This window comes from Oncorhynchus masou, unplaced genomic scaffold, assembly GCF_036934945.1.
Source record: "Oncorhynchus masou masou isolate Uvic2021 unplaced genomic scaffold, UVic_Omas_1.1 unplaced_scaffold_2109, whole genome shotgun sequence".
In the NCBI taxonomy this organism is placed as follows: Eukaryota; Metazoa; Chordata; class Actinopteri; order Salmoniformes; family Salmonidae; genus Oncorhynchus; species Oncorhynchus masou.
Window position 1 is genome coordinate 1 of NW_027008588.1, and position 11,191 is coordinate 11,191.

At 45.8% G+C, this 11,191-nt stretch overlaps 1 protein-coding gene across 1 annotated transcript; it reads left to right on the plus strand.

Moving 5' to 3' along the window:
• Positions 1 to 777: 777 nt before the first annotated feature.
• LOC135532916 (macrophage mannose receptor 1-like) lies at positions 778 to 10,676 on the plus strand (the record flags this gene model as incomplete). Its single annotated transcript, XM_064960348.1, has 6 exons — positions 778 to 819; positions 3,186 to 3,359; positions 4,248 to 4,364; positions 8,760 to 8,924; positions 9,721 to 9,738; positions 10,391 to 10,676. Coding segments are annotated over 6 exons (725 nt in total), but the record flags the coding sequence as incomplete, so codon positions are not given.
• Positions 10,677 to 11,191: the final 515 nt, after the last annotated feature.

An 11,191-nucleotide genomic window follows, 5' to 3' on the forward strand; every position in this document is an offset into this window, starting at 1 on the left:
GTTAGTAGTCACCAGGTGAGACAGTCTCCTTCCCCAGTGTGTTAGTAGTCACCAGGTGAGACCGGTACTCCAGTGTGTTAGTAGTCCCCAGGTAAGACAGTCACTGACCCCAGTGTGTTAGTAGTCACCAGGTGAGACCTACCCCAGTGTGTTAGTAGTCACCATTCCCCCCCAGTGTGTTAGTAGTCACCAGGTGAGACCGAGAGACAGGTACCTACCCCAGTGTGTTAGTAGTCACCAGGTGAGACAGGGACCTACCCCAGTGTGTTAGTAGTCACCAGGTGAGACAGGTACCCCAGTAGTCACCCAGTGTGTTAGTAGTCACCAGGTGAGACAGGGACCTACCCCAGTGTGTTAGTAGTCCCCAGGTGAGACACCAGGTGACCTCCTACCCCAGTGTGTTAGTAGTCCCCAGGTGAGACAGTCTCCTACCCCAGTTTGTTATTGAGTCACCAGGTGAGACAGGTGACCTACCCCAGTTTGTTAGTAGTCACCAGGTGAGACAGTCTCCCTACCCCAGTTTGTTATTAGTCACCAGGTGAGACAGGTACCTACCCCAGTGTGTTAGTAGTCACCAGGTGAGACAGGTACCTACCCCAGTTTGTTAGTAGTCACCAGGTGAGACAGTCTCCTGCTCCAGTGTGTTAGTAGTCACCAGGTGAGACAGTCTCCTTCCCCAGTGTGTTAGTCGTCACCAGGTGAGACAGTCTCCTGCTCCAGTGTGTTAGTCGTCAACAGGTGAGACAGTCTCCTCCCCAGTGTGTTAGTAGTCCCCAGGTGAGACAGGGACCTACCCCAGTGTGTGTAAGCAGTCCCCAGGTAAGACAGTCACTGACCCCATTGTGTTAGTAGTCACCAGGTGAGACAGTCTCCTTCCCCAGTGTGTTAGTAGTCACCAGGTGAGACCGGTACCTACTCCAGTGTGTTAGTAGTCCCCAGGTAAGACAGTCACTGACCCCATTGTGTTAGTAGTCACCAGGTGAGACAGTCTCCTTCCCCAGTGTGTTAGTAGTCACCAGGTGAGACCCAGGTACCTACCCCAGTGTGTTAGTAGTCACCAGGTGAGACAGGGACCTACCCCAGTGTGTTAGTAGTCCCCAGGTGAGACAGGTACCTACCCCAGTGTGTTAGTAGTCACCAGGTGAGACAGGGACCTACCCCAGTGTGTTAGTAGTCCCCAGGTGAGACAGGTACCTACCCCAGTGTGTTAGTAGTCCCCAGGTGAGACAGTCTCCTACCCCAGTTTGTTATTAGTCACCAGGTGAGACAGGTACCTACCCCAGTTTGTTAGTAGTCACCAGGTGAGACAGTCTCCTTCCCCAGTTTGTTATTAGTCACCAGGTGAGACAGGTACCTACCCCAGTGTGTTAGTAGTCACCAGGTGAGACAGGTACCTACCCCAGTTTGTTAGTCGTCACCAGGTGAGACAGTCTCCTGCTCCAGTGTGTTAGTCGTCAACAGGTGAGACAGTCTCCTCCCCAGTGTGTTAGTAGTCCCCAGGTAAGACAGGTACCTACCCCAGTGTGTTAGTAGTCCCCAGGTAAGACAGGTACCTACCCCAGTGTGTTAGTAGTGCCCAGCTAAGACAGTTACCTACCCCAGTGTGTTAGTAGTCACCAGGTGAGACAGGTACCCACCCCAGTTTGTTAGACAGGTACCTACTCCAGTGTGTGAGTAGTCACCAGGTGAGACAGGTACCTACCCCAGTGTGTTAGTAGTCACCAGATGAGACAGTCTCCAACTCCAGTGTGTTAGTAGTCACCAGGTGAAACAGGTACCTACCCCAGTGTGTTAGTAGTCACCAGGTGAGACAGGTACCTACCCCAGTGTGTTAGTAGTCACCAGGTGAGACAGGTACCTACCCCAGTGTGTTAGTCGGCCCCAGCTGAGACAGGTACCTACCCCAGTGTGTTAGTAGTCCAGATGAGACAGTCTCCAACTCCAGTGTGTTAGTAGTCACCAGGTGAGACAGGTACCTACCCCAGTGTGTTAGTAGTCACCAGGTGTGACAGTCTCCTACCCCAGTGTGTTAGTAGTCACCAGGTGAGACAGGTACCTACCCCAGTGTGTTAGTCGTCCCCAGCTGAGACAGGTACCTACCCCAGTGTGTTAGTAGTCCCCAGGTGAGACAGGTACCTACCCCAGTGTGTTAGTAGTCACCAGGTGAGACAGGTACCTACCCCAGTGTGTTAGTAGTCACCAGGTGAGACAGTCTCCTACCCCAGTGTGTTAGTAGTCACCAGGTGAGACAGTTACCTACCCCAGTGTGTTAGTAGTCACCAGGTGAGACAGGTACCTACCCCAGTGTGTTAGTAGTCACCAGGTGAGACAGTCTCCTACCCCAGTGTGTTAGTAGTCACCAGGTGAGACAGTCTCCTACCTATGTGTGATAGTAATCACCAGGTGAGACAGTCTCCTACCCCAGTGTGTTAGTAGTCACCAGGTGAGACAGGTACCTACCCCAGTGTGTTAGTCGTCCCCAGCTGAGACAGGTACCTACCCCAGTGTGTTAGTAGTCACCAGGTGAGACAGTCTCCTACCCCAGTGTGTTAGTAGTCACCAGGTGAGACAGGTACCTACCCAAGTCACCAGTGAGACAGTCTCCTAGTAGTCACCAGGTGAGATATTCTCCTACCCCAGTGTGTTAGTAGTCACCAGGGGAGACAGGTACCTACCCGTGTGTTAGTTGTCACCAGGTGAGACAGGTACCTACCCCAGTGTGTTAGTAGTCACCAGGTGAGACAGTCTCCTACCCCAGTGTGTTAGTAGTCACCATGTGAGACAGGTACCTACCCAAGTGTGTTAGTAGTCACCAGGTGAGATATTCTCCTACCCCAGTGTGTTAGTAGTCACCAGGGGAGACAGGTACCTACCCCAGTGTGTTAGAATTCACCAGGTGAGACAGTCTCCTACCCCAGTGTGTTAGTAGTCACCAGGTGAGACAGGGACCTACCCCAGTGTGTTAGTAGTCCCCAGGTGTAACAGGTACCAACCCCAGTGTGTTTGTAGTCCCCAGGTGAGACAGTCACCTACCCCAGTGTGTGAAAGCAGCAGTGTGTGAAGGATCCTATTTGTTGGTCCTTATGCAGCGCCGTAATACCATTGGCTAGTTTCTCCCAGAGAGGATATCCTATTGGTTGATCCCTGTGCGGAGCTGTAATCCTTTTGGTTGGTTCCCCCCACAGCCGTCCCGCCCAAGGCCCCACCCAAGTACACCGGGGAATGTATCCAGGAGGAGCAGGAGGAGATCAGTGGTAGCAACAGCCCCTGGTCCTGGTTGCCTTTCAGAGGGCACTGCTACAGCTTCGTCATTAACGACATAGAGTGGGCTGACGCCTCCACCAGCTGTAAACGTAAAGGTAGGAGCAGCCTCAAAACCAAGGGTGTGTCAAAAATGGCCGTCCTATTGAATACCCGTGATTTCTGATAAGCTGACTTGTCAGGAGAGAGAGAGATTTGAGGCCATGTCACACATTACATTCAGAACTCTTCAGGGTACATGCGTTCATATTCAGTATGCCAGGCCTTTTACGGGGTGCCGTTATAAAATGGTGCATTTTTGGCCTATGTCCCATTCTCTCCCATTCTCCTCTAAGTCTGGATTTGACTGAATTGTTGGAAGAAAGGTGGCACCCAGACTGATACACCTATCTAATGCTTTAGGACACAGACTGATACACCTATCTAATGCTTTAGGACACAGACTGATACACCTATCTAATGCTTTAGTACCCAGACTGATACACCTATCTAATGCTTTAGGACACAGACTGATACACCTATCTAATGCTTTAGGACACAGACTGATACACCTATCTAATGCTTTAGTACCCAGACTGATACACCTATCTAATGCTTTAGGACACAGACTGATACACCTATCTAATGCTTTAGGACACAGACTGATACACCTATCTAATGCTTTAGGACACAGACTGATACACCTATCTAATGCTTTAGGACACAGACTGATACACCTATCTAATGCTTTAGGACACAGACTGATACACCTATCTAATGCTTTAGGACACAGACTGATACACCTATATAATGCTTTAGGACACAGACTGATACACCTATCTAATGCTTGTACATCCTGGCGTGGAGTGAGATGGTGAACGCTTCAGGGAGAAAAGGAGAGAACTGGAATTGGGATCTAGTTTTCCATGAACTGTGCACTTCTTTGGGCAGAACAAACCATAAAGAAAGTAAATGGAGAGGCATTAACACCAATATTGTGTGTGAAGGGGCGTCTCTGGTGAGCATCGAGGATCCTGAAGAACTCCGCTTCATAAAGAGCAACCTGGAGTTTCTGAAAGACAGCTACTCCTCCTTCTGGATTGGCCTGTACAAAACACACCTAGGTAACTACCAATCCTTCTAGATAGGCCTGTTCAAAACACACCTAGGTAACTACCAATCCTTCTAGATAGGCCTGTACAAAACACACCTAGGTAACTTCTAATCCTTCTAGATAGGCCTGTTCAAAACACACCTAGGTAACTACCAATCCTTCTAGATAGGCCTGTACAAAACACACCTAGGTAACTACCAATCCTTCTAGATATACCTGTACAAAACACACCTAGGTAACTACCAATCCTTCTAGATAGACCTGTACAAAACACACCTAGGTAACTACCAATCCTTCTAGATATACCTGTACAAAACACACCTAGGTAACTACATATCCTTCTAGATAGGCCTGTACAAAACACACCTAGGTAACTACCAATCCTTCTAGATAGACCTGTACAAAACATACCTAGGTAACTACCAATCCTTCTAGATAGGCCTGTACAAAACACACCTAGGTAACTACCAATCCTTCTGGATAGGCCTGTACAAAACACACCTAGGTAACTACCAATCCTTCTAGATAGGCCTGAACAAAACACACCTAGAACACTGCCAATCCTTCTAGATCGGCCTGTACAAAACACACCTAGGTAACTACCAATCCTTCTTGATAGACCTCTACAAAACACACCTAGAACACTACCAATCCTTCTAGACAGACCTGTTCAAAACACACCTAGGTAACTACATATCCTTCTATATAGGCCTGTACAAAACACACCTAGGTAACTACCAATCCTTCTAGATAGGCCTGTACAAAACACACCTAGGTAACTACATATCCTTCTAGATAGACCTGTTCAAAACACACCTAGGTAACTACATATCCTTCTATATAGGCATGTAGGAAACACACCTAGTTATCTACCAATCCTTCTAGATAGGCCTGTACAAAACACACCTAGGTAACTACCAATCCTTCTAGATAGGCCTGTACAAAACAGACCTAGGTATCTACCAATCCTTCTAGATATACCTGTACAAAACACACCTAGGTAACTAACAATCCTTCTAGATAGACCTGTTCAAAACACACCTAGGTATCTACCAATCCTTCTAAATCGGCATGTACAAAACACACCTAGGTAACTACCAATCCTTCTAGATAGACCTGTACAAAACACACCTAGGTAACTACCAATCCTTCCAGATAGACCTGTTCAAAACACACCTAGGTAACTACCAATCCTTCTGGATAGGCCTGTACAAAACACACCTAGGTAACTACCAATCCTTCTAGATAGGCCTGAACAAAACACACCTAGAACACTGCCAATCCTTCTAGATCGGCCTGTACAAAACACACCTAGGTAACTACCAATCCTTCTAGATAGACCTCTACAAAACACACCTAGAACACTACCAATCCTTCTAGACAGACCTGTTCAAAACACACCTAGGTAACTACATATCCTTCTATATAGGCCTGTACAAAACACACCTAGGTAACTACCAATCCTTCTAGATAGGCCTGTACAAAACACACCTAGGTAACTACATATCCTTCTAGATAGACCTGTTCAAAACACACCTAGGTAACTACATATCCTTCTATATAGACCTGTTCAAAACACACCTAGGTATCTACCAATCCTTCTAAATCGGCATGTACAAAACACACCTAGGTAACTACCAATCCTTCTAGATAGACCTGTACAAAACACACCTAGGTAACTACCAATCCTTCCAGATAGACCTGTTCAAAACACACCTAGGTATCTACCAATCCTTCTAGATAGACCTGTTCAAAACACACCTAGGTAACTACCAATCCTTCTAGATAGACCTGTTCAAAACACACCTAGGTAACTACCAATCCTTCTAGATAGGCCTGTACGAATCACACCTAGGTAACTACCAATCCTTCTAGATAGGCCTGAACAAAACATACCTAGAACACTGCCAATCCTTCTAGATCGGCCTGTACAAAACACACCTAGGTAACTACCAATCCTTCTAGATCGGCCTGTACAAAACACACCTAGGTAACTACCAATCCTTCTAGATAGGCCTTTACAACACACACCTAGATAACTACAAATCCTTCTATATAGGCCTGTACAAAACACACCTAGGTAACTACCAATCCTTCTAGACAGACCTGTTCAAAACACACCTAGGTAACTACATATCCTTCTATATAGGCCTGTACAAAACACATAGAGTTATCTACCAATCCTTCTAGATAGGCCTGTACAAAACACACCTAGGTATCTACCAATCCTTCTATATAGGCCTGTACAAAACACACCTAGAACAATACCAATCCTTCTAGATAGACCTGTTCAAAACACACCTAGGTAACTACATATCCTTCTATATAGGCCTGTACAAAACACACCTAGGTAACTACCAATCCTTCTAGATAGGCCTGTACAAAACACACCTAGGTAACTACATATCCTTCTAGATAGACCTGTTCAAAACACACCTAGGTAACTACATATCCTTCTATATAGGCCTGTAGGAAACACACCTAGTTAACTACCAATCCTTCTAGATAGGCCTGTACAAAACACACCTAGGTAACTACCAATGCTTCTAGATAGACCTGTTCAAAACACACCTCCTTCTAGATAGTGTACAAAACACACATACATCCTTCTAGATCCTTCAAAACACACCTAGAACTACATATCCTTCTAGATAGACCTGTTCAAAACACACCTAGGTAACTACATATCCTTCTATATAGGCCTGTACAAAACACACATAGGTAACTACCAATCCTTCTAGATAGGCCTGTACAAAACACACCTAGGTAACTACATATCCTTCTAGATAGACCTGTTCAAAACACACCTAGGTAACTACATATCCTTCTATATAGGCCTGTACAAAACACACCTAGGTAACTACCAATCCTTCTAGATAGGCCTGTACAAAACACACCTAGGTATCTACCAATCCTTCTATATAGGCCTGTACAAAACACACCTAGAACAATACCAATCCTTCTAGATAGACCTGTTCAAAACACACCTAGGTAACTACATATCCTTCTATATAGGCCTGTACAAAACACACCTAGGTAACTACCAATCCTTCTAGATAGGCCTGTACAAAACACACCTAGGTAACTACATATCCTTCTAGATAGACCTGTTCAAAACACACCTAGGTAACTACATATCCTTCTATATAGGCCTGTAGGAAACACACCTAGTTAACTACCAATCCTTCTAGATAGGCCTGTACAAAACACACCTAGGTAACTACCAATGCTTCTAGATAGACCTGTTCAAAACACACCTAGGTAACTACCAATCCTTCTAGATAGACCTGTTCAAAACACATCTAGGTAACTACCAATCCTTCTAGATCGGCCTGTACAAAACACACCTAGGTAACTACCAATCCTTCTAGATAGACCTGTTCAAAACACACCTAGGTAACTACCAATCCTTCTAGATAGGCCTGTTCAAAACACATCTAGGTAACTACCAATCCTTCTAGATAGACCTGTTCAAAACACACCTAGGTATCTACCAATCCTTCTAGATCGGCCTGTACAAAACACACCTAGGTAACTACCAATCCTTCTAGATAGACCTGTTCAAAACACACCTAGGTAACTACCAATCCTTCTAGATAGGCCTGTATGAAACACACCTAGGTAACTACCAATCCTTCTAGATAGACCTGTTCAAAACACACCTAGGTAACTACCAATCCTTCTAGATAGACCTGTTCAAAACACACCTCTTGGTAACTACCAATCCTTCTAGATAGGCCTGTACAAAACACACCTAGGTAACTACCAATCCTTCTAGATAGACCTGTTCAAAACACACCTAGGTAACTACCAATCCTTCTAGATAGGCCTGTACAAAACACACCTAGGTAACTACATATCCTTCTAGATAGACCTGTTCAAAACACACCTAGGTAACTACCAATCCTTCTAGATAGACCTGTTCAAAACACACCTCTTGGTAACTACATATCCTTCTAGATAGACCTGTTCAAAACACACCTAGGTATCTACCAATCCTTCTAGATAGGCCTGTACAAAACACACCTAGGTAACTACCAATCCTTCTAGATAGACCTGTTCAAAACACACCTAGGTAACTACCAATCCTTCTAGATAGACCTGTTCAAAACACACCTAGGTAACTACATATCCTTCTAGATAGACCTGTACGAAACACACCTAGGTATCTACCAATCCTTCTAGAGAGGCCTGTTCAAAACACACCTAGGTATCTACCAATCCTTATAGATAGGCCTGTACAAAACACACCTACACTGTTATAATAACATTTTTCAAAATGGTTCTTCGGCTGTCACCATGTGAGAACTCTGGTAACAGACGAATAGCCTTTTTCGGTTCTAGATAGAATCTTTTTTTGTAAGTGTGCAGGTAACTACATGACTAACAACAGACCCTGTTGCAGGTCAGTGGAAGTGGCATGACCAAACACTGCTGGACTACATTAACTGGGCAGAGGGACAGCCTCAGGACTCTTCCTATGTCTATGGATATATGCTATCCTCCGATGGGACCTGGAGCACTTCCCCCATGTGGGATGATAAACCATACATCTGCAAGAAGCCCAAAGGTGAGACAGACCATACATCTGTAGGAAAGACAAGGTTAAGACAGACCATACATCTGTAGGAAAAACAAGGTTAAGACAGACCATACATCTGTAGGAAAGACGAGGGTGAGACAGACCATACATCTGTAGGAAAAACAAGGTTAAGACAGACCATACATCTGTAGGAAAGACGAGGGTGAGACAGACCATACATCTGTAGGAAAGACGAGGTTGAGACAGACCATACATCTGTAGGAAAGACGAGGGTGAGACAGACCATACATCTGTAGGAAAGACGAGGGTGAGACAGACCATACATCTGTAGGAAAGACGAGGGTGAGACAGACCATACATCTGTAGGAAAGACGAGGTTGAGACAGACCATACATCTGTAGGAAAGACAAGGTTGAGACAGACCATACATCTGTAGGAAAGACAAGGTTGAGACAGACCATACATCTGTAGGAAAGACGAGGTTGAGACAGACCATACATCTGTAGGAAAGACGAGGTTGAGACAGACCATACATCTGTAGGAAAGACGAGGGTGAGACAGACCATACATCTGTAGGAAAGACGAGGGTGAGACAGACCATACATCTGTAGGAAAGACAAGGGTGAGAGGGGAGCACCATGGCTCTAACAGTATCCACACAACTTTCTTTCTCACTCCATAGTGTAGTGCACATATGAATGTCAATAGATCTATAGGAAATTAAGTCTGTGATGAAGAATGTTTTGAGCAAATAGGATAATAGACAGAGTTGGACCTCTTAATAAAACCTTGTTATTAATCCTCTCTGTTCCACCTCTACCAGAAACACCACCAACACATGGTGAGTCATGAATGAATGAGCCAATCAATCATCCAACCCATCATCCATCCTTCAATAAATCAATCAATCAATTAATCAATCAATCATCCAACCCACACATCCATCCATCAACCCATCATCCATCCTTCAAATCAACTAATCAATCAATCAGTCAATGAATGATCAGTCTATTAACCACTCTGTCAATGAACCACTCTGTCGATGAACCACTCTGTCGATGAACCACTCTGTCGATGAACCACTCTGTCGATGAACCACTCTGTCGATGAACCACTCTGTCGATGAACCACTCTGTCATTTAACCACTCTGTCGATGAACCACTCTGTCGATGAACCACTCTGTCGATGAACCACTCTGTCGATGAACCACTCTGTCGATGAACCACTCTGTCGATGAACCACTCTGTCGATGAACCACTCTGTCGATGAACCACTCTGTCCATTAACCACTAGGTCAATTAACCACTCTGTCGATTAACCACTCTGTCCATTAACCACTAGGTCAATTAACCACTCTGTCCATTAACCACTCTGTCCATTAACCACTCTGTCCATTAACCACTCTGTCCATTAACCACTCTGTCAATTAACCAATCAGTCATATCGGTCAACCCATAGACATACTGTAATATTTATTCCTGTGATCCTGCAGTGTCTCTGAAGGCAGGTCAGAGGCGTGTGTATTCAGGCCTGGCAGTGGTGGTGGTATTGGCTACCATGTGTCTGATGGGCTTCACAGCCTTAATGCTCTACAAGAAGACCGGCCGTCCCCTGCCCTCCTTCACCAACCCCCTGGTCTTCAGCGCAGGCCGGAGTACCTTCGACAACCCCCCTCTACACGGAGCCCGTCACCGAGGTTGACCCCAGCATGGTGGACACTAGCCAGCTGGTTAACCATATGGAGGCTCAGCCAATGATCACTTTGTGATTGGAGAGAGTCAAGGGGGAGTCAGGGGGAGTCCAGGGGGAGTCAAGGGGGAGTCCAGGGGGAGTAAGGGGGTAGTCCAGGGGAGTCAAGGGGAGCCCAAGGGGGAGCCCAAGGGGGGGGAGTCCAGGGGAGCCCAAGGGGGAGTCAAGGGGAGTCAGGGGGAGTCCAGGGGTAGTCCAGGGGGAGGAAGGGTAAAGATCCAACCCAGGTTAGGCAAATTCATATTTACATGCACAAGCTTTTGAAAATAATCAACAAATCCATTGGACCAGCGCCATTGCTAACTAGTTACGCTGATGTTTCGAATTTTTCCCCATTTATGCAAAGACTTCTGGGATATTAGAATCCTCATGTCTCGACCTTCACATATTGCACCGAGGAATCAGGGGATGTGCGGTGAGGTCTGAGGCCGGTTAGACACTTTCTATTGGACCAGTGTTGGAGCGAACCATTGAGGAGAGAGCTGAGCATTACATAGGTCTGGTTGCTTGGCTGAAATAGCAAGGACATGCACGAGAGGATGAC